Source organism: Bufo bufo, chromosome 5, assembly GCF_905171765.1.
Source record: "Bufo bufo chromosome 5, aBufBuf1.1, whole genome shotgun sequence".
In the NCBI taxonomy this organism is placed as follows: Eukaryota; Metazoa; Chordata; class Amphibia; order Anura; family Bufonidae; genus Bufo; species Bufo bufo.
Window position 1 is genome coordinate 253,945,939 of NC_053393.1, and position 23,698 is coordinate 253,969,636.

General features: G+C 43.7%; 1 protein-coding gene across 3 annotated transcripts in view; it reads right to left on the reverse strand.

Moving 5' to 3' along the window:
- Positions 1–23,698, reverse strand: part of ADCY1 (adenylate cyclase 1) — a 573,552-nt gene that overhangs the window by 178,308 nt on the left and 371,546 nt on the right. For all 3 annotated transcript variants that reach the window (XM_040433282.1, XM_040433283.1, XM_040433284.1), the window contains exon 10: positions 3,201–3,298. In XM_040433282.1, the coding sequence (XP_040289216.1) occupies positions 3,201–3,298 (98 nt within the window). The remainder of the gene's footprint in view (positions 1–3,200; positions 3,299–23,698) is intronic.

Below are 23,698 nucleotides of genomic sequence, written 5' to 3' on the forward strand. Positions count from 1 at the left end.
GTCTCCTGTCTCTCTGCAGGAATCTGTACGGGAGGCTGATAGGAGGGTCGAGCTGAGGTCCATAGTCCGTTCCGTCTAACAAAGACTGCACAACTGATGCAGGCGCAGAGATGGACCAAAAGAAGGGATCCTGTGGCCGGAGCCAATCCCTTGTCCAGGACGACACGTAACCTGTCTACCTTGCATGAACTTGGATGAACCTGCCCTACGACAAGGTGTAGTACCGACCACTGGTGGGAGAGACTGTGTGAACAGGCACCGAGACGCCTGCAGCATTTGGGGCTCCGTTGTGGGAGGTGGGGTTTCTGAACATTGCTATTGTGTGAACTGCAGTTTTTGACGCACTGGAGTGAATAAAAGAGCACGATTTGGACACAAAGCCTGTCTCCTGAGCCTCTGTACTGCCACCGCTACTGCCCGCTACCCAGAGCAAAACCCCCACAGCAGATACACAATATGTGTATGATGGAATTCTGACCATTGAAGAGGCTGTAGCACTGATTCGGTGCTGTGGCGCTTAACCCCTGCAGGAACAGGCCAATGTTCATTTTACATTTTTTTCCTTCCCACCTTCAAAAAGCCATAATTTCTTTAATTTTACATAGCAGTTTAAGGGTGTTTTTTTAATAGCAATATTCAATTTAACCATACGCTGTTTTTGGGGTTTTGTTTTTATGCACTAAAAATGACATGACAACCTTATTCTGTGGGACAGTACGATTTCAGTGATAAATGTATCTAGTTTTGGTATGTAGTGTATAATGTGTTTATTATGTTTTACTACTTCTACTACTTAAAAAAATATATATAATTTCATCCACATATTTTGACACACATATCTTTTTTATATTTCTGTCTACAGAGCCAAATAGGGACTCATTTTGCGGAATGGGCTGTAGGTTTTATTGGTACTGTTTTAGGGTGAATATACGTTTTTGATCACATTTTCAGGGGATTCTGGCATTTTGATTTTCCTTTTCAATTATGGCATGGGATAAATATTTTAGCATTTTAAAAATTTGGACAATTTCATACAACAGAGTGAACTGAATTTTCAATTCTCTTGTCATTTTTAATACTTTTAACATTTTTTTTTGTTCCCCTAGGGGGCCTTGAACATGCAATCACTTATACCACAGACTGCTATTGCAGTCAGTGAGATTTCTTCTGGCTCCCTATCATAGGCAGGGCTTAATAGGCAGTTTAGTATAGCAGGAGCCTTCACAAGAACCCAGACTGTAGCAACTGACTAGCGCCTTGCAATTTCTTTGTGGGGAAGGCTATCAGATGTCAGGAGGAGTCCTCTCCCTGTGACTAATCTCACAGATGACAGGATCACTATTGATCTCAGCATCTGAAGACTTAAGTTACCAAGATCTTGCACTCTGTTCTGCCTTAGTAGGCACTGCAATGGAGCACACCAAAACGTTTTTCTGTCAGATTCAGATTTTATAGAGGTACAGTAAGACAACATACACCCTATTACAACTATGTATTGTACGTATAAAACAGAGTCCTAATACAAGCATGTAAACGAGTCCTAGATTTGTATGTCATTATTAGATTGTTTTGCTCTTGCATTGCTATATGTGGGGTAAAGCTTTTTGTTGTATAATGTTGTTGAGATTGTTTATCATATATTGTTTATGATTATATAAACGTGTAGGATATCAGCGTCATAGATGCACGGCGGTGGGGACTGTGCCTTAAATCCCAGCGCCATACAGCTATGGCACGCTGTTCGGGTGGGTGCAGGAGCTGCCGGACCCCTGCAGTCACTGATAGCTGGGCCCCTGCTGTATTTGCCAGGATCGGTAAAAACACTGAAGCCGATGCATTAACCCCCTCTATGCCGCAGGCAGCACTGACCGGGGCACATACAATGTCTTTGTCGGGTCCCCGTACCCATCGGGTCCCAGCGCTGCGGTGACGGGGACCCGATGGCTGGGAAGGAAGCCCGATGCCTTCCATAGGTATCATGATGCCTTCCATGTAAGCCTGTGAGATCCAGTCCCCTGGGTTTCACAGGCAAGCAGGCTGTAAGTGTATTACACTGTGTAATACACTTACAGCCAATGCATTACAATACAGCTGCATTGTAAAGGGGATCAGACTCCCAAAAGTTGAGAAAAAAAAAGTAAAACAAAAGTTAAAAAAGAGTTTTATATAATAAAAAATTAATGTTCCAAGTTAAAAAAAAGTGCTCTTTTTTCCATAATTAAGTTCTAAAAAACTTGTGAAAATGAAAAATCTGGGGCTAAAGCAACATTTTATTGGAAGAAATTAAACTTTTCTTTTTCACAGCCAAGTGTTTCCAAATTTTGTAAAATGCTTATGGGGTCAAAGTGCTCAGTACACCCCTTAATATAGTCTTTGAGGTGTGTAGTTTCCAAAATGGGGTCACTTTTTGAGGGTTTCCACTGTCGGGGTTCATAAGAGTCTCTTCAAATACAAAATGGTGCCCAAAAACCAAATGGCGCTCCTTTCCTTCTGACCACTGCCATGTTCCGCTACAGCAGTTTACTACCACATATGGGGTATTTCTGTAAACTGCAGAATCAGAGTAATGTATGTTGACGTTTATATTGCTGTGTTGTAATATAAAATTGTTTAACATAAAAAAATCTATAAAATTTTTTTGGGACATTTCACCTCAATTTTCCTTTAATTATTGTGAAAGACCTCAAGGGTTACCAAAGTTTAGATAATTTGAGGGGTATAGTTTCTAAAATAGGGGTAAATAAGCCCCTCAAAATCACTTTATAATTGAATTGGTACTTAAAAAAATGGTTTTGGAAATTTTGTTGAAAATCTGAAAAATTGCTTCTAAAATTCTAAGCCTTCTAATGTCCTAAAAAAATGAAATGACATTTACAAAATGATGCCAACATAAAGTAGACGTATTGAAAATAGTGAATGTTTCAAATTTTCTCAAATTTTGGGATTTTTTTAATAAATAAAGGTAAAACATATTGACTCAAATTTATCACTAACATAAAGTACAATGTGTGACGAGAAAACAATCTCAGAATGGCTTGGATAAGAAAAACTATTCTAAAGTTATTACCACATAAAGTGACACATGTCAGATTTGCAAAAAGGTAAAATGTGGCTTGGTACTGAAGGGGTTAAACCTCTAAATGCAAGGGACAGAGCAAACATGAAAATGGTAAAAAAAATAACTTATTGAGAATACTTACTGTGGGATTATCAAAAGGTAGACAAGACCAAATAAGGCAGCTAAAATTAATGAAAGAACGACTGCACTGGTAAAATATTCATCATGAAGCTGGTGATACTGTTAAAAGAAAAACGCATTGGTTTAAACAAAACAGATTTCATACTAGACAAAAAGATGATACAACAAAATTTACACAAATATTAAGAGAACTTTGATTTCCTGGAATTTATCCATCTACCGTATCTACATATTTTCAGTCTTGTAGTTATTAACTGCAGGTGGCAAGAAAGACTAATAATTACTAGGAGGTTTTACTGAATAGAAAAGATAATATCATTTACATTTCCATATAAACCCATTCCTTTTTGCAGTCAGTTTTGGCAGCAATGCTTTTATTTTTTCACCCCCACGTTTCAAAAGCCATAACCTTTTTTTATTTACCTACCATACATAGTTAAATGAGGCTATTTTTATGGGATGAGCAGTATTTCTTTTTAATGGCACCATTTAATATATTACACGAAGTACTGAAAAACTGTTACAATTTGTTAATGGGGTAGAATGAAAAAAAAATAATACAATATGGCCATTCACTTCTATGGGGTCAGGGCTGTGTGAAAAACGCTGAATATGGAACATGCTGCGTTTTTCAAGCAAAGCAGAAGTGATGCATGAAAAAAAAAACCGCTCATGTACAAAAACCAATTGAAATGAATGGGTCAGGATTCAGTGTGGGTGCTATGCGTTAACGTCACGCATTGCACCCGTGCGGAAAACTTGCTTGTGTAAAAGGGGCCTAAAGGAAATTGTAAAGAGAAGGCTAACTACTTAAACAGAAAAATTTATAAAATTAAAAGTTAAAAGGGGTTGTCCGAGTTATATAAATATATGCACATGTGCCTTATAACATTTTTCTTCTATAGTATCAGGTCATGTGACCCGCAACGTCATCCACCTGTAATGACCGACGACACGCACAGGGAGGAAAACAGGGAAAGCCCTGCCAAAGGGAGAGGGAAAGGTGGTGACCCCTAACTCACCTTGCGGCTGGCACCTGACTGCCCTGACGTCCCTAGACGGGTTCCTCACCCGTGCGGCGATCACGTGCCTAAACCCTGGCTTTCCCTAATATGAGCCCTGGATAGTGAACAGGCCGGTGGGATCGCTAGTCCACACCACTATCACTAAGAGGGAAACACCAGGGAGAGGACAGACAAAACATACAAACACATACACCCAGGTGGGCGACCACAATAAACCAAAAAGGTCCAACAGGGATCTGAAGGGTAGCGTACTGGACCAACTACCAGCGAACGCAGCAACACAGCTCCAGAAGGTCAGAATAGATGTCCAGGCAGGAAGCTCTATCTCTGGCAACCAGAGAAGTGTGAGAGAGAAATATAAGGAGGTCTGGGAGTGCTGGACAAGGAACAGCTGAGGAGAAGGAGCTACGGATCCCTGAGTGAGCCAAAAGGGTTTGCTAAGCAAACCCAGAAAGCTACCATAAGGAAAACAGCCCTATCTTAAATAGAGCGTGCAGCCAACCGCTGCGACTTTCTGACCCCGGGTATAACGGAGTCAGGCGTGGTCCTCGACACCCTCGTGACAGTACCCCCCTCTCTACGAGGGGCCTCCGGACACTCAGGACCAGGTCTCCCAGGATGAGAGGCATGAAAAACCCGAACTAACCTGTCGGCGTTTACCTCAGACGCAGGAACCCACATTCTTTCCTCGGTACCGTAACCTCTCCAATGCACCAGATATTAAAGAGAGCGGCGGACCCGACGAGAATTAACAATTTTGGATATCTGAAATTCTAGGTTACCATCCACGACAACAGGAGGGGGTGGCAGCGGTGATGGTTCTAGAGGTGGAACATATTTTTTGAGTAACGACTTATGAAAAACATTATGAATTTTAAAAGTCTGAGGTAACTCCAGGCGAAAAGCCACGGGGTTGATGATGGCTACAATTTTGTAAGGGCCAATAAACCTAGGACCCAGTTTCCAAGAGGGAACCTTCAATTTAATATTCCTAGTAGACAACCACACATAGTCATTCACTCCTAGGTCCGGACCTGGCGACCGTCTCTTATCAGCCATGCATTTGTATTTACCTCCCATATTTTTCAAGTTAGCTTGCACCTTCTGCCATACCGATGAAAGAGATGACGAAAACCGTTCCTCTTCGGGAACCCCAGAAGACCCCCCCTCTTTGAAAGTACAGAATTGGGGATGAAAACCATATGCACCAAGAAATGGTGACTTGCCAGTGGATTCCTGACGACGATTATTTATGGCAAACTCAGCTAACGGTAAATATGATGACCACAACTCTTGGTTTTCAGACACAAAATATCTTAGATATGTCTCAAGGTTTTGGTTGGTACGCTCAGTCTGTCCATTCGACTGAGGATGGAAAGCAGAGGAAAAGGACAAGTGTACCCCCAAACGAGAACAAAAAGCTTTCCAAAATTTAGAAATAAACTGGGTACCCCGATCCGAAACAACATCGGAGGGGACCCCGTGAAGCTTCACGATTTCACTGACGAATACCTGAGCAAGAGTCTTAGCATTAGGTAGTGCGGGTAACGCAATGAAGTGTACCATTTTGCTAAACCTGTCCACTACTACCAAAATAACTGTTTTACCCGCAGACAAAGGTAAGTCAGTGATAAAATCCATTGACAGATGTGTCCACGGTCTATTGGGAATGACGAGTGGTAATAGAGACCCTGCAGGACGTGTATGTGAAACTTTTGCGCGCGCACAGGTAGAACAAGAAGACACAAAATCCAATACATCCTGACGCAACCTTGGCCACCAAAAACGACGAGACAATAGTTCCAAGGTTGCTTTACTACCCGGGTGCCCAGCAAGTGCCGAATTATGATGTTCCTTTAATAATTCGAAACGTAAGTTCAATGGTACAAACAATTTCTCTGAGGGGCAAGAGACCGGGGCGTCCCCCTGGGCCTCTAACACCTTCCCCTCCAAAACAGAGTGTACCGCAGAAACAACCACTCCTCTTTGAAGAATGGGTACCGGATCACTCACATTACCCCCTCCAGGGAAACAACGAGATAGTGCATCAGCCTTGGTGTTCTTTGCCCCTGGACGATAGGTAATCACAAAGTTAAACCTGGTAAAAAATAGCGACCACCTAGCCTGTCTAGGGGTGAGACGCTTAGCTGATTCGAGGTACAGAAGATTTTTGTGGTCCGTAATTACAGTGACGGGGTGGACTGCCCCCTCTAAGAAATGACGCCACTCCTCAAACGCAAGTTTAATAGCTAATAGTTCCCTATTGCCAATATCGTAGTTCTTTTCTGCTGCAGATAGTTTTTTAGAAAAGAAAGCACAAGGACGCCATTTGCCAGGAGACGGACCCTGAGACAGCACCGCCCCCACTCCCACCTCTGACGCATCGACTTCAACAATAAAAGGCTGAGAGACATCAGGTTGGACCAGTACAGGTGCTGAGGTAAACCTCTCTTTTAGAGAGGAAAAAGCAACTTTAGCGGCGTCAGACCATTTAGAAAAATCAGTCCCCTTCCTAGTCATGTCAGTAAGCGGTTTTACAATAAGTGAATAATTTTTAATGAATTTCCTATAGAAATTCGCGAAGCCCAAGAACCGTTGTAGTGCTTTGAGGTTCTCAGGAAGATCCCAATCTAAAATTGCCTGGACCTTCCTAGGATCCATACGGAAACCTGACGCAGATAAAAAATAACCCAGGAATTGTATCTCCTGAACGGCGAAGACACATTTTTCAATTTTAGCATATAATTCATTCGTCCGTAGGACCTGCAGTACTTGTCTGACATGCACCTCATGTGTTTTCAGATCGGACGAATAAATTAAAATATCATCTAGGTATATTACCACAAACCTGCCGATTAGATGACTAAAAATGTCATTAACGAAATGTTGAAAGACGGCAGGAGCATTGGTCAGACCGAAAGGCATAACTAGATTTTCATAATGCCCCTCAGGGGTGTTAAACGCTGTCTTCCACTCATCCCCCTCCTTAATAAGAATCAGATTGTAGGCACCCCTAAGATCAAGTTTGGAGAACCACCTAGCACCCGCAATCTGATTAAACAGGTCAGGAATGAGAGGAAGAGGGTATGGGTCTCGGATGGTTATCTGATTTAATTCGCGAAAATCTAAGCAAGGACGCAGGCCCCCATCTTTCTTTTTAACGAAGAAAAACCCTGCAGCCACGGGTGAAGAAGAGGGTCTGATGTGTCCCTTAGCCAAGCTCTCGGAGATATAATCTTTCATGGCTTGTCTCTCTGGACCCGAAAGATTATATAACCTGGTCTTGGGTAATTTTGCGCCGGGAATAAGGTTAACCGGGCAATCATAAGGACGATGAGGTGGTAACTTCTGACAACCCTTTTCAGAAAAAACATCCTCAAAGTCCGAAATAAATGTAGGTAGGGTAGTTATGGAGGCGACTAAGCAATTGCTATTTAAGCAATTTTCTCTGCACTGCTCACTCCACTCCAATATCTCTCTGGCCTGCCAATCCACCACTGGATTGTGCGCTACCAACCAGGGAAGACCCAGCACTACCGGAGTGGGAAGCCCCTCCAGAACATAACCTGAAAGCATCTCGTTATGGTGGTCCCCTACCCGAAGGTGTAAATTATGAACCATGTGCGTGAGGTTTCTCTGAGACAGGGGAGCAGAATCAATAGCGAATATGGGAATGGGTCTCTGTAAAGTACAGAGAGACAAACCCAAAGTGCGGGCAAAATGGGCATCTATCAAATTTACCCCTGCTCCACTGTCTAGAAAGAAAGAAATAGTCTCCGTCTTATCACCAAAAATAATAACCGCTGGCAACACAAACTGCGATGTACGTATGGAGGAAACGTATACCCCCCGGCTGACATCCTCCACACAGCCTGGGGTTAGTAGTTTTTCCGACGGTCTTTTGTTTCTGAGGAAAGAAGGACAGACATTAATGAAATGACCCCTCTCCCCACAAAAAAAACAAACCCCACGCCTACGGCGAGCCTCAGGAGGACGGACCTGACGAGTAGTTCCTCCTAGCTGCATAGGCTCGTCTAAGTCCGTACAGACTAACTGCTGCTTGGGAGGGGTTACCAATTGCTCCGGTTTTTTCAACCTGACCCTAAGGCGTCTATCTATTCGGATAGAAAGGGACATAACCGCATCAAGGGAAAAGGGGGTCTCATATAATGCAAGCGCATCCTTAACCCTTTCGGATAACCCAGAGCAGAACTGACTCCTGAGAGCCGGGTCGTTCCATTGGGTATCCGTAGCCCACCTACGGAATTCAGAGCAATACTCCTCTACCGGCCGCTCTCCTTGTAAGAGTCTCCGTAATCTTGATTCAGCCAGGGCGACTCGGTCAGGGTCATCATATATGAGACTCAAGGCCCCAAAAAACTCATCCACTGACCGAAGAGCCTGGGAATCAGTAGGTAAAGAGAACGCCCAGGACTGCGGATCCCCCTGCAGCAGGGAAATAACAACCCCCACCCGCTGATCTTCATTACCAGAGGAGTAAGGGCGCAGTTTAAAATAGGGAGAGGGACCTTGGGTTCCGCAACAACCTGGTTACCAGTAGCAACCGCTGGGCTTGCAGTCAGTTGTAATTGCTGCTGTTGCTGGAGGACCGACGCCTTCAATCCTACCACCTCCAAAGACAGGCCATGAAATTGTTTGGACAGAGCAGCAATTTGATCCATACTGGATTCTAAGTAGGTAAAAAAATTTTTTTTTTTTTTTTTTTTACCTACACAAAATAATGGCCAGAGATAATGTAATGACCGACGACACGCACAGGGAGGAAAACAGGGAAAGCCCTGCCAAAGGGAGAGGGAAAGGTGGTGACCCCTAACTCACCTTGCGGCTGGCACCTGACTGCCCTGACGTCCCTAGACGGGTTCCTCACCCGTGCGGCGATCACGTGCCTAAACCCTGGCTTTCCCTAATATGAGCCCTGGATAGTGAACAGGCCGGTGGGATCGCTAGTCCACACCACTATCACTAAGAGGGAAACACCAGGGAGAGGACAGACAAAACATACAAACACATACACCCAGGTGGGCGACCACAATAAACAAAAAAGGTCCAACAGGGATCTGGAGGGTAGCGTACTGGACCAACTACCAGCGAACGCAGCAACACAGCTCCAGAAGGTCAGAATAGATGTCCAGGCAGGAAGCTCTATCTCTGGCAACCAGAGAAGTGTGAGAGAGAAATATAAGGAGGTCTGGGAGTGCTGGACAAGGAACAGCTGAGGAGAAGGAGCTACGGATCCCTGAGTGAGCCAAAAGGGTTTGCTAAGCAAACCCAGAAAGCTACCATAAGGAAAACAGCCCTATCTTAAATAGAGCGTGCAGCCAACCGCTGCAACTTCCTGACCCCGGGTATAACGGAGTCAGGCGTGGTCCTCGACACCCTCGTGACACCACCAGGCTCCTGTGATGACATCTCGTGTACAGAGGGAGTGGCCCTGCTCTGTACACGAAACGTCAGAGCCTTGTGTGCCCCCCCTCCCCCCCTCCCTGTATCTGGCTGGCCCGGCTCCTGTGAGGGATCGCGCATGTGCAATCCTTACCAGTGCCGGCAGCCTTGTGAAACGAGCATCGCCCTTATCCACTGTAGTGCCTGCCCCCCTCCCTCTGCGCTTGGCTGCCGGACGGCTCCTGCTACCAGTGCAGGCAGCCGTGTGAAAACACCAGAGCCCTGACCCACTTCGGATTCTGATCGACCAGGCTGGGGTAAGCTTCCGGCTGAGGAAGACAATAGGATGCTCCTCCCCATTGACCTACTGAGACAGTACAGCACCGAGACCCACCTCGGAAGAATCGGTCTGTACTATAAACTCCCTTTTGAAGTCGGGCGTCACCAAAACGGGGACCCACACAGGGCCGACTTCAAAGCGGAGAAAGCCTTTCCCGCCTGCTCATTCCAGTGGACCGTCACTGACCTGCGTCCCTTCAAAAGTCTTGTTAATAGTGTGGCCATTGTGGCAAAGTGGGGGACAAACCTCATATAGTATAACACCATTCCCAGGAACGACTTTACTTGCAGAGTAGTGACAGGTCGGGGCCAATTCCGAATTGCTGGTTTGATAACTCCGCACCAAATTAAATACCCTAGGTATATTCTAACCCTATCGCACACTTTTTTGGGTTAGCGGTTAAGCCAGCCTCCCTATGGGAGTCCACTACAGCCTGCACTTTAGGTAGGTGACTTTCCCAGTCGATACTGTGGATAACCATATCATCCAGGTACGCTGAAGCGTACCGATGATGTTGACGGAGTACAAAGTCCATTAGCCTTTGAAACGTGACGGGAGCGCCATGTAGACCAAAGGGTAATACCTTATACTGATACAGCCCCTCTGGTGTGATGAAAGCTGTTTTCTCCTTGGCAGCCTCCATTAAGGGTACCTGCCAGTATCTTTTAGTGAGGTCCAAAACAGAAAAATACCGGGCTTGGCCTAACTTCTCAATAAGCTCATAAACTCGAGGCATGGGATATGAGTCAAACTTGGAAACCTCATTAAGTTTGCGGAAGTCGTTACAGAATCGTAACGTCCCGTCCGGCTTGGGTATTAAGACTATCGAAATGGCCCATTCACTTTTTGACTCCTCAATGACACCCAGCTGTAAAATCAGCTGCACTTATTCCGAGAGGGCTTTTCGCCGCGACTCAGGTACCCGGTATGGTTTCAATCGGATTCTTTCATGAGGCTCAATCGAATTCTGTCAAGAGGCTCAGTTACAATGTCTTGTCGGATGATAGAAGTGCGTCCAGGGAGGTCCGAAAACACATCTGTGTTCCTGCTGACGAACTCCCTGGCCTCCTGAGTCTGTTTAGAGGAAAGGTTGTCAGCGATCTTTACTGTGGCAACTGCTTCCCTTGTATCAGGCCGTGGGACTGGAAACTCTACCCCCAGAAAACCCGGCCGGGGGCTGTTGTCCGTACTGGTCTCCCTATCTTTCCACGGTTTCATTAAGTTTACATGGTACACCTACTCCGGCTTTCTCCGCCCGGGCTGGAGTACCTTGTAGGTTACCTCCCAAACTTTTTCGAGCACTTCGTAGGGGCCCTGCCACCTAGCCAGGAACTTATTGTCCACCGTCGGCACCAGAACCAAAACCAGATCTCCCGGGTTAAAATTCCGAACCCGAGCCTGGCGATTATAGACCCTACTCTGGGCTCGCTGGGCTGCCTCCATATGTTCCTTAACCAGCGGCAATACTGTCTCCATCGGCTCTTGCATCCAAGTGACATACTCAATCACACTTTTATGCGGTGTGGGTTGTTGTTCCCAATCCTCTTTGGCTATGTCCAACAAAACACGTGGATGTCGGCCATACAGCAGTTCGAAGGGAGAGAACCCAGTAGAGGCCTGGGGTACCTCTCGCACTGCGAACATGAGATAGGGCAGTAGAAGATCCCAATCCCTCCCATCCTTAGACACCACCCACTTTAACATGTTTTTCAAGGTTTGATTAAACTTTTCTACCAGGCGTGATAGACAGACGTCCGTAAACGTTTGATCTGTAGTAGTTTACTGAGTTCCCTGATGACTTTTGACATAAAAAGAGGTACCCTGGTCGGTCAGAATCTCTCTCGGTAGACCCACTCCGGAAAACATCTCCACTAACTCTTTAGCTATGAGTATGGCCAAGGTACAGTTGTGTTCAAAATAATAGCAGTCAGACATCACTAACCTGATCAATCACTGTTTTGGTAGAAATGTATATTTCTACATGGCAAATAATTTACTAGCAGGTGCAGTAGAGTAATAGAGATCCAACAGACCCGACAGTCATGACATGCATGCTGCTGATTCTCTGTAATTCAATCACTTATTGAAAGGGGCATGTTCAAAATAATAGCAGTGTGGAGTTCAATGAGTGAGGTCATTTATTCTTTGAAAAACAGGTGGCAATTATTGCCCTTATTTAAGGAAGGAAGGCAGCAAATGTTGTACATGTTGGTTACAGTGCATTTCTCTCTGAAATTCTGAGGAAAATGGGTCGTTCCAGACATTGTTCAGAAGTACAGCGTACCTTGATTAAAAAGTTGATTGGAGAGGGGAAAACAAATAAAGAAGTGCAGAAAATGATAGGCTGCTCAGCTAAAACGATCGCAAGTTCTTTAAAATGGCAACCAAAACCTGAAAGACGTGGAAGAAAGCGAAAAACTACCATTCAAATGGATAGAAGAATATCCAAAATGGCAAGGATTCAGCCAAAAATCAGCTCCAGGAAGATTAAAGAAGGTCTAAAGTTACCTGTGAGTACTGTTACAATTAGAAGACGCCTATGTGAAGCCAAGCTATCTGCAAGAAGCCCCCACAAAGTCCCACTGTTGAAAAAAAAACGTGCTGAAGAGGTTACAATTTGCCAAAGAGCACATTGACTGGCCTAAAGAGATATTTTGTGGACTGATGAAAGTAAGATTGTTCTTTTTGGGTCTAGTGGCTGGAGACAGTTTGTCAGACGACCCCCAAACACTGAATTCAAGCCACAGTACACTGTGAAGACAGTGAGGCATGGTGGCGCAAGCATCATGATATGGGGATATTTCTCATACTAAGGTGTTGGGCCTATTTATCGCATACCAGGGACCATGGATCAGATTGAATACATCAGCATACTTAAAGAGATCATGCTGCCTTATGCTGAAGAGGAAATGCCCTTAACCACCTCAGCCTCCCTAGCTTAAACACCCTTAATGACCAGGCCACTTTTTACACTTCTGCACTACACTACTTTCACCGTTTATTGCTCGGTCATGCAACTTACCACCCAAAATGAATTTTACCTCCTTTTCTTCTCACTAATAGAGCTTTCATTTGGTGGTATTTCATTGCTGCTGACATTTTTACTTTTTTTGTTATTAATCAAAATTTAACTAACTTTTTGAAAAAAAATTTCATTTTTCATTTTCAGTTGTAAAATTTTTCAAAAAAAACGACATCTATATATAAATTTTTCTCTAAATTTATTGTTCTACATGTCTTTGATAAAAAAAAAATGTTTGGGTAAAAAAAAAAAATATGGTTTGGGTAAAAGTTATAGCGTTTACAAACTATGAAACAAAAATGTGAATTTCCGCTTTTTAACCCCTTAAGGACTCAGCCCTATTTCACCTTAAGGACTTGGCCATTTTTTGCAAATCTGACCAGTGTCACTTTAAGTGCTGATAACTTTAAAACGCTTTGACTTATCCAGGCCGTTCTGAGATTGTTTTTTCGTCACATATTGTACTTCATGACACTACTAAAATTGGGTCAAAAAAGTAAATTTTTTTGCATAAAAAAAGACCATATTTACAAAAAAAAATTGAAAAATTTGCAAATTTCAAAGTTTCAGTTTCTCTACTTCTGTAATACATAGTAATACCCCCAAAAATTGTGATGACTTTACATTTCCCATATGTCTACTTCATGTTTGTAGCATTTTGGGATTGATATTTTATTTTTTGGGGATGTTATAAGGCTTAGAAGTTTAGAAGCAAATCTTGAAATTTTTCAGAAATTTACAAAAACCAAATTTTTAGGGACCACAACAGGTCTGAAGTCACTTTGCGAGGCTTACATAATAGAAACCGCCCAAAAATGACCCCATTCTATAAAATACACCCCTCAAGGTATTCAAAACTGATTTTACAAGCTTCGTTAACCCTTTAGGTATTGCACAAGAGTTATTGGCAAATGGGGATGAAATTTGAGAATTTCATTTTTTTGCCTAATTTTCCATTTTAACCCATTTTTTCCACTAACAAAGCAAGGGTTAACAGCCAAACAAGACTGTATCTTTATTGCCCTGACTCTGCCGTTTACAGAAACACCCCATATGTGGCCGTAAACTACTGTACGGGCACACAGTAGGGCGTAGAGTGAAAGGTGCGCCGTTTGGTTTTTGGAGGGCTGATTTTGCTGGACTGTTTTTTTGACACCATGTCCCATTTGAAGCCCCCTGATGCACCCCTAGAGTAGAAACTCCATAAAAGTGACCTCATCTAAGAAACTACACCCCTCAAGGTATTCAAAACTGATTTTACAAACTTTGTTAACCCTTTAGGTGTTGCACAAGAGTTATTGGCAAATGGGGATGAAATTTGAGAATTTCATTTTTTTGCCTAATTTTCCATTTTAACCCATTTTTTCCACTAACAAAGCAAGGGTTAACAGCCAAACAAGACTGTATCTTTATTGCCCTGACTCTGCCGTTTACAGAAACACCCCATATGTGGCCGTAAACTACTGTACGGCCACACAGCGGGGCGTAGAGTGAAAGGTGCGCCGTATGGTTTTTGGAAGCCAGATTTTGCTGGACTGTTTTTTTGACACCATGTCCCATTTGAAGCCCCCCTGATGCACCCCTAGAGTAGAAACTCCAAAAAAGTGACCCCATCTAAGAAACTACACCCCTCAAGGTATTCAAAACTGATTTTACAAACTTTGTTAACCCTTTAGGTGTTGCACAAGATTTAATGGAAAATAGAGATACAATTTCAAAATTTCACTTTTTTGGCAGATTTTCCATTTTAATATTTTTTTTCCAGTAACAAAGCAAGGGTTAACAGCCAAACAAAACTCATTATTTATGGCCCTGGTTCTGTAGTTTACAGAAACACCTAATATGTGTTCGTAAACCGCTGTACGGGCACACAGCAGGGCGCAGAAGGAAAGGAATGCCATACGGTTTTTGGAAGGCAGGTTTTGCTGGACTGGTTTTTTTGACACCATGTCCCATTTGAAGCCCCCCTGATGCACCCCTAGAGTAGAAACTCCAAAAAAGTGACCCCATTTTAGAAAGTACGGAATAAGGTGGCAGCTTTAGGGTACATATGATTTTTGGTTGCTCTATATTACACTTTTTGTGCGGCAAGGTAACAAGAAATAGCTTTTTTGGCACGTTTTTTTTTTTTTTGTTATTTACAACATTCATCTGACAGGTTAGATCAGGTGGTAATTTTATAGAGCAGGTTGTCACGGACGCGGCGATACCTAATATGTATACCTTTTTTTTTATTTATGTAAGTTTTATACAATAACTTCATTTTTAAAACCAAAAAAAGTTTTAGTGTCTCCATAGTCTAAGAGCCATAGTTTTTTCAGTTATTGGGCGATTATCTTGAGTAGGGTCTCATTTTTTGCGGGATGAGATGACGGTTTAATTGGCACTATTTTGGGGTGCATATGACTTTTTGATCGCTTGTTATTACACTTTTTGTGACGTAAGATGACAAAAAATGGCTTTTTTTACACCGTTTTTATTTTTTACGGTGGTCACCTGAGGGGTTAGATCATGTGATATTCTTATAGAGCCGGTCGATACGGACGCGGCGATACCTAATATGTATACTTTATTTTTATTTATGTAAGTTTTACACAATGATTTCATTTTTGAAACAAAAAAAATCATGTTTTAGTGTTTCTTTAGTCTGAGAGCCATAGTTTTTTCAGTTTTTGGGCGATTATCTTGGGTAAGGTATGATTTTTGCGGGATGAGATGACGGTTTGATTGGTACTATTTTGGCGTACATGTGACTTTTTTGATCACTTTTATTACCTTTTTTGGGAAGTAAGGTGGGCAAAATTTCAATTTTCTCATAGTTTTTTATTTATTTTTTTTATGGTGTTCACCGTGCGGGGAAAGTAACATGACCGATTTATAGATCAGGTCGTTACGGACGCGGCGATACCTAATATGTGTAGTGTAGTTTATTTTTTTAATTTTTATTCAGTGATGAATGTTTTTTTTTTTATCTTAACTTTTTTTTAACTTTTTTTTTGACCCAGACCCACTTGGTTCTGGAAGATCCAGTGGGTCTGATGTCTGTATAATACAGTGCAGTACAATATATATTGTTCTGTACTGTATTTTACTTACACTGAACAGATCTATGCTTTCAGCATAGATCTGTTCAGCACCATGGACAGCAGGACGCCTGAGCAGGCGTCCTGTTGCCATGGGTACCCTCCCCGTCTGCTCAGAACTTCGCAGACGGGGAAGGGTAAGCACAGGGCTGAGGGGGGCTCTCTGGGGGCTCTCTCCCTCTCCATCGGGGGGCTGCAAAGGCACAGCAGCCCCCCGATGGAGAGGGAGGGAGCTCCCTGACCGACGACAGTTAACTTTTTCCATACAGCGGTCCGTACGGACCGCGGTATGGAAAGGGTTAAACGGCTGACATCTGCACAGATGTCAGCCGTTTATACCAGGGTGCCAGCAATGTGCTGGCACCCTGGTATCCCCACTAGAAGCCAACGATCATTCATGGGGAGGCGGGCGGGGGATCGCGATCCCGCCTGCCGCACCGCCCGCCTCCCGCACCGCCCCCACCGCATGCGACACCCCCCCCCCCCGCACCACCCGCCGGCATAAAATCGTGCAGGGGTGCAGGGGGGGGTGAAAAATATTGATTATAGGCACTCAAAAGTTTCTGATCCCCGCGGTCAGGGACCGCGGGCATCAGAAACTGCAAAAAGCGCAGCAAACCGCAGGTCTGAATTGACCTGCGGTTTGCTGCGATCGCCGACACGGGGGGGTCACATGACCCCCCCTGGCGTTGTCACAGGATGCCGGCTGAAGGATTTCAGCCGAAATCCCGTTCCGTTTAACCCCTCGGGCGCCGGAATACTGATTTCAAGTTAGGACGTACCGGTACGCCCTGAGTCCTTAAGGACTCGGGAAATAGGGCGTACCGATACGCCCTGCGTCCTTAAGGGGTTAAAGCAGCTCTGACTTTCTCAGCACCTGTCATGTTTCCTGAGGTTCTACAATGCCCAGACAGTAGAAAAACCCGACAAATGACCCCATTTCGGAAAGTAGATACCCTAAGGTATTCGCTGATGGGCATAGTGAGTTCATAGAACTTTATATTTTTTCTCACAAGTTGGCGGAAAATTATGATTTTTTTTTTTCCTTACAAAGTCTCATATTCCACTAACTTGTGACAAAAAATAAAAACTTCCATGAACTCACTATGCCCATCACAAAATACCTGAGGGTGTCTTCTTTCCAAAATGGGGTCACTTGTGGGGTAGTTATACTGCCCTGGCATTTTAGGGGCCCGAATGTGTGAGAAGTAGTTTGAAATCAAAATGTGTAAAAAATGCCCTGTGAAATCCGAAAGGTGCTTTTTGAAATGTGGGCCCCTTTGCCCACCTAGGCTGCAAAAAAGTGTCACACATCTGGTATTGCCGTACTCAGGAGAAGTTGGGCAATGTGTTTTGGGGTGTCATTTTACATATACCCATGCTGGGTGAGATAAATATCTCAGTCAAATGCCAACTTTATATAAAAAAAATTGGGAAAAGTTGTCTTTTGCCGAGATATTTCTCTCACCCAGCATGGGTATATGTAAAAAGACACCCCAAAACACAATGCCCTACTTCTTCTGAGTACGGCGATACCAGATGTGTGACACTTTTTTGCAGCCTAGGTGGGCAAAGGGGCCCACATTCCAAAGAGCACCTTTCGGATTTCACAGGGCATTTTTTACACATTTTGATTTCAAACTACTTCTCAAGCATTTGTGCCCCTAAAATGCCAGGGTAGTATAACTACCCCACAAGTGACCCCATTTTCCGCTAACTTGTGACAAAAAATAAAAAATTCTAGGAACTCGCCATGCCCCTCACGGAATACCTTGGGGTGTCTTCTTTCCAAAATGGGGTCACTTGTGGGGTAGTTATACTGCCCTGGCCTTTTAGGGGCCCTAATGTGTGAGAAGTAGTTTGAAATCAAAATCTGTAAAAAATGCCCTGTGAAATCCGAAAGGTGCTCTTTGGAATGTGGGCCCATTTGCCCACCTAGGCTGCAAAAAAGTGTCACAAATCTGGTATCGCCGTACTCAGAAGAAGTAGGGCAATGTGTTTTGGGGTGTCTTTTTACATATACCCATGCTGGGTGAGAGAAATATCTGGACAAAAGACAACTTTTCCGATTTTTTTTATACAAAGTTGGCATTTGACCAAGATATTTATCTCACCCAGCATGGGTATATGTAAAATGACACCCCAAAACACATTCCCCAACTTCTCCTGAGTACGGCGATACCACATGTGTGACACTTTTTTGCATCCTAGATGCGCAAAGGGGCCGAAATTCCTTTTAGGAGGGCATTTTTAGACATTTGGATCCCAGACTTCCTCTCACGCTTTAGGGCCCCTAAAATGCCAGGGCAGTATAAATACCCCACATGTGACCCCATTTTGGAAAGAAGACACCCCAAGGTATTCAATGAGGGGCATGGCGAGTTCATAGAATTTTAATTTTTTTGCACAAGTTAGCGGAAATTGATTTATTTATTTATTTTCTCACAAAGTCTCCCTTTCCGCTAACTTGGGACAAAAATTTCAATCTTTCATGGACTCAATATGCCCCTCAGCGAATACCTTGGGGTGTCTTCTTTCCAAAATGGTGTCATTTGTGGGGTGTTTGTACTGCCCTGGCATTTGAGGGTCTCCGCAATCATTACATGTATGGCCAGCATTAGGAGTTTCTGCTATTCTCCTTATAATGAGCATACGGGTAATGAGATTTTTTTTTTTTCGTTCAGCCTCTGGGCTGAAAGAAAAAATGAACGGCACAGATTTCTTCATTCGCATCGATCAATGTGGATGAAAAAATCTCTGCCCAAAAAAAAAAAAAGGAGGGGAAAGGCATCTGCCAGGACATAGGAGCTCCGCCCAACATCCATACCCACTTAGCCCGTATGCCCTGGGAAACCAGATTTCTCCATTCACATGAATCGATGTGAATGAATAAATCATTGCCAGGATTTATTTTATTTTTTTTATATACAAAGTGTTTGCCAAAGTATATGAACACCGCCACCTCCTCAGCTCATATGCCTCGGCAAACGTATCTTTTACTGCAGAGGAGAAATCTCGTCTTGCAGCGCCGCATACACCGACTTTTGTGCAATCTGACAGCAGCGCAATGCTGTGCGGGCCTGTCTGTGCGGTGGCTGCGACGGGGTAACTATTGCACGTGCCACTGTACCAGCTTCAACTGCCCTTCTGGTGCTCGCCACTTCACCATGTTGTACGGCAGTGCTGGTACTAGGTCCAGGATGGGCTGCGCTGCTGGTGTATGCCTCACCATGTAATCCGACAGCGCCAGCCCCACTCTGCTGCCCTTGAAGCGGATGCTGCGCAACCTGTGGTGTAGCGACACGGGGCCGGATACGCCTGGTGCTATCAGGGACCTCAACCTCCTCGTCCGAACTTTGGGTCAGACTGCCACTGCTTTCTACAGGTTCATATTCGTCAGATGAGGGTTCCCATTCCTCATCCGACTGGGTCAGAAGCCTGTAGGCCTCTTCAGAAGAATACTCCCTGTTTGACATTTGGACTACTAAATTTAGGGGTATTCCCTGAGACTACCCAAGCAAAAAAGCAAGCCTGTCTTACAAATGGGAGCCTAGCGAAGTACCGGAGGCCACTGTGATTGATAAAAAATATCAAAACTGATTTTTTTTATCGCCGCAGCGCTTGTAAAGTGATTGTGCAGTGATCAAAAAAAAAGTTTGTTTTTGTCACTGCGGCGGGGCGGGCGTGGGTGAACGCACGTGTGGGCGACCGATCAGGCCTGATCGGGCAAACACTGCGTTTTGGGTGGAGGCCGATCTAAGGTGACACTAATACTATTATAGATCTGACTGTGATAAGTTTTGATCACTTACAGACGCTAACCAACGCTAACTACCTAACCAAGGGGCCTAAACTATCCTAAAACCTATCATTCAATACCAGTGGGAAAAAAAAGTGACAGTTTACACTGATCACTTTTTTCCCTTTCACTAGGTGATTGACAGGGGCGATCAAGGGGTGATCAAGGGGATAATTGGGATGAAGGGGGGTGATCTGGGGCTAAGTGTGGTGTTTGGTGGCTACTCACTGTGATGTGTGCTCCTCTGCTGGGACCAACTGACGAAAAAGACCAGCAGAGGAGCACAGCAGAGGAGCACAGAAGCCATTTAACACCTTATATTTATAAATATAAGGTGTTAGATGGCTTCTGATTTGATTTTTTGAAAATCGCCAGCCTGCCAGCAACGATCATTGGCTGGCAGGCTGGTGATGAAATACTCCTTTAACTTTTGCCGGCCCGCGATGCGAATGCGCGGGCAAGCTCTGACCAAAATCTCGCGTCTTGCGAGATGACACACGGATGCGTCCAGGAGGAATGAATCGACCGCCGCCAGGACGCATCCGTGCGTTAGGCGGTCGGAAAGGAGTTAAAATGGGTGTTCCAACAAGACAACGACCCCAAACACACCAGTAAACGTGCAACATCTTGGTTCCAGACCAACAAGCTTAACGTTATTGAGTGGCCCGCCCAATCCCCGAATCTTAATCCAATAGAAAACTTGAGGGGTAACATAAAAAATGCAGTTTCTGAGGCAAAACCAAGAAATAAAGATGAACTGTGGAATGTAGTCCAATCATCCTGGGCTGGAATACCTGTTCACAGGTGCCAGAAGTTGGTTGACTCCATGCAACACACATGTACAGCAGTTCTCAGAAACAGTGGTTATACAACTAAATATTAGTTAAGTGATTCAAAGGAAAGCAAAATCTTCAAATATTTTTCAGTTTATCTGTCACAAAGACAGTGATCGCCGAACAGTGTGCTGTCTTCCTGGCGCTAGAGTTCGACACATCGCGGATCGGGTTGACAGATTACTGGGAGGGACTGGAGAAGATCCAGCGGTCATGGTCCATATAGGAACCAATGACAAAGTTAGAGGTAGGTGGAGAGTTCTTAAAAATGATTTCAGGGATTTAGGTCAAAAGCTTAGGGCAAGGACCTCAAAGGTAGTATTTTCCGAAATACTGCCTGTACCACGAGCCACACAAGAAAGGCAGCGGGAGATAGGGAGATTAACAAGTGGCTTAAAACTGGTGTAGGAAGGAGGGGTTTGGGTTCCTGGAGAACTGGGCCGACTTTTCTATCGGCTACAGGCTCTATCGTAAGGATGGGCTGCACCTCAATGGGAAGGGGAAGCTGTGCTGGGCAGAAAGATGGCTAGAAGGTTGGAAGAGTGTTTAAACTAGGGAACTAGGGACTGGGGGGGAGGGAAATTACATTATAGGAGGGGAAAATAGGGCAGATAGAGACCGGGGGCAATGTAATGGCACTGGGGGAGGAATGGAAGGAGGGACTAGAACAGTTCAGAAGGAAAGGTGTAGAGTCAAAAATATACATAAACCTCTCAAATGCATGTATACTAATGCTAGAAGCCTGACTAATAAAACTGGGGAGCTGGAATTAGTGATGTGTGAGGAGGACTATGACATAGTGGGAATAACTGAGACATGGCTGAATGATGGCTATGACTGGGCAGTTAATGTACAAGGTTACAGTCTGTTTAGAAAGGATCGTCAAAACCGGAGAGGGGGAGGGGTTTGCCTTTATGTAAAGTCTTGTCTAAAGCCCACACTCCGTGAAGATATAAGTGAGGGACATGAACATGTGGAGTCACTGTGGGTAGAGATACATGGAGCTAAAAACAACAATAAATTACTAATAGGAGTTTACTATAAACCACCTAATATACCAGAGTCCACAGAAAATCTACTACTAAACGAGATAGACGAGGTGGCAAATCATAATGAGGTGGTTATTATGGGGGACTTCAACTACCCAGATATAGACTGGGAAACTGAAACTTGTATATCTCATAAGGGAAACAGGTTCTTGGCAATAACCAAAGACAATTATCTCTCCCAACTGGTTCAGGACCCGACTAGAGGGACGGCCATACTGGACTTAGTATTAACCAATAGGCCTGACAGAACAACAGACGTGCAGGTTGGGGGACACCTGGGAAATAGTGACCATAAAGTAATAACCTTCCAATTATCATTCAAAAGAGCGTTTCTACAGGGAGGAACAAAAATACCAAACTTCAAAAAAGCTAAATTTAGCCAACTAAGAGAGGCCATAGGCCTAACTAACTGGGACAAAGTCCTCAAAAATAAAAATACAGCCACAAAATGGGATATCTTTAAAAACATCCTAAAATCTCATTGTGAGAGGTACATACCGTATGGGAATAAAAGGTTAAGGAACAAAAAGAAACCAATGTGGATAAATAGAACTGTAAAGAAAGCAATAAATGACAAAAAGAAAGTATATAAATCACTAAAACAGGAGGGTAGCACGGAAGCACTGAAAAACTATAAGGAAAAAAATCGAACATGTAAAAAACAAATAAAAGCGGCCAAACTAGAGACAGAGAGATTAATTGCCAAAGAGAGTAAAACTAAACCTAAAATGTTCTTCAATTATATAAATGTTAAAAAGTATAAATCTGAAGGTGTCGGCCCTTTAAAGAGTAATGTGGGGGGAGTCGCAGAGAGCGATGAGGAGAAAGCAAAGCTGTTAAATATTTTTTTCTCCAATGTATTCACTGAGGAAAATAAACTGTCAGATGACATGCAGAATGTAAAAATAAATTCCCCATTAAAAGTGTCCTGTCTGACCCAGGAAGAAGTACATCAGCGACTTAAAAAGATTAAAATAGACAAATCGCCAGGACCGGATGGCATACACCCCCGTATCCTAAGGGAATTAAGTAATGTCATAGCCAGACCCTTATTTCTGATATTTGCGGACTCTATACTGACAGGGAATGTCCCACAGGATTGGCGCATGGCAAATGTGGTGCCAATATTCAAAAAGGGTCCAAAAACAGAGCCTGGAAACTATAGGCCGGTAAGTTTAACATCTGTTGTGGGTAAACTGTTTGAAGGTTTTCTGAGAGATGCTATCTTAGAGCATCTCAACGGAAATAAGCAAATAACGCCATATCAGCATGGCTTTGTGAGGGATCGGTCATGCCAAACGAATTTAATCAGTTTCTATGAGGAGGTAAGTTCTAGACTTGACAGCGGCGAATCAATGGATGTCGTATATTTGACACTGTACCACATAAACGGTTAGTATATAAAATGAGAATGCTCGGACTGGGAGAAAACGTCTGTATGTGGGTAAGTAACTGGCTCAATGATAGAAAACAGAGGGTGGTTATTAACGGTACACACTGTGATTGGGTCACTGTCACTAGTGGGGTACCTCAGGGGTCAGTATTGGGCCCTATTCTCTTCAATAAATTTATTAATGATCTTGTAGAAGACTTGCATAGTAAAGTATCAATTTTCACAGATGACACTAAACTGTGTAAAGTAATTTACACTGAAGAGGACAGTATACTACTACAGAGGGATCTGGATAGATTGGAGGCTTGGGCAGATAAGTGGCAGATGAGGTTTAACACTGACAAATGTAAAGTTATGCACATGGGAAGGAATAATGCAAGTCACCTGTACATACTAAATGGTAAAACACTCAGTAACACTGACATGGAAAAGGATCTAGGAATTTTAATAAACAGCAAACTAAGCTGCAAAAACCAGTGTCAGGTAGCTGCTGCCAAGGCCAATAAGATAATGGGTTGCATCAGAAGGGGCATAGATGCCCGTACTAAGAAC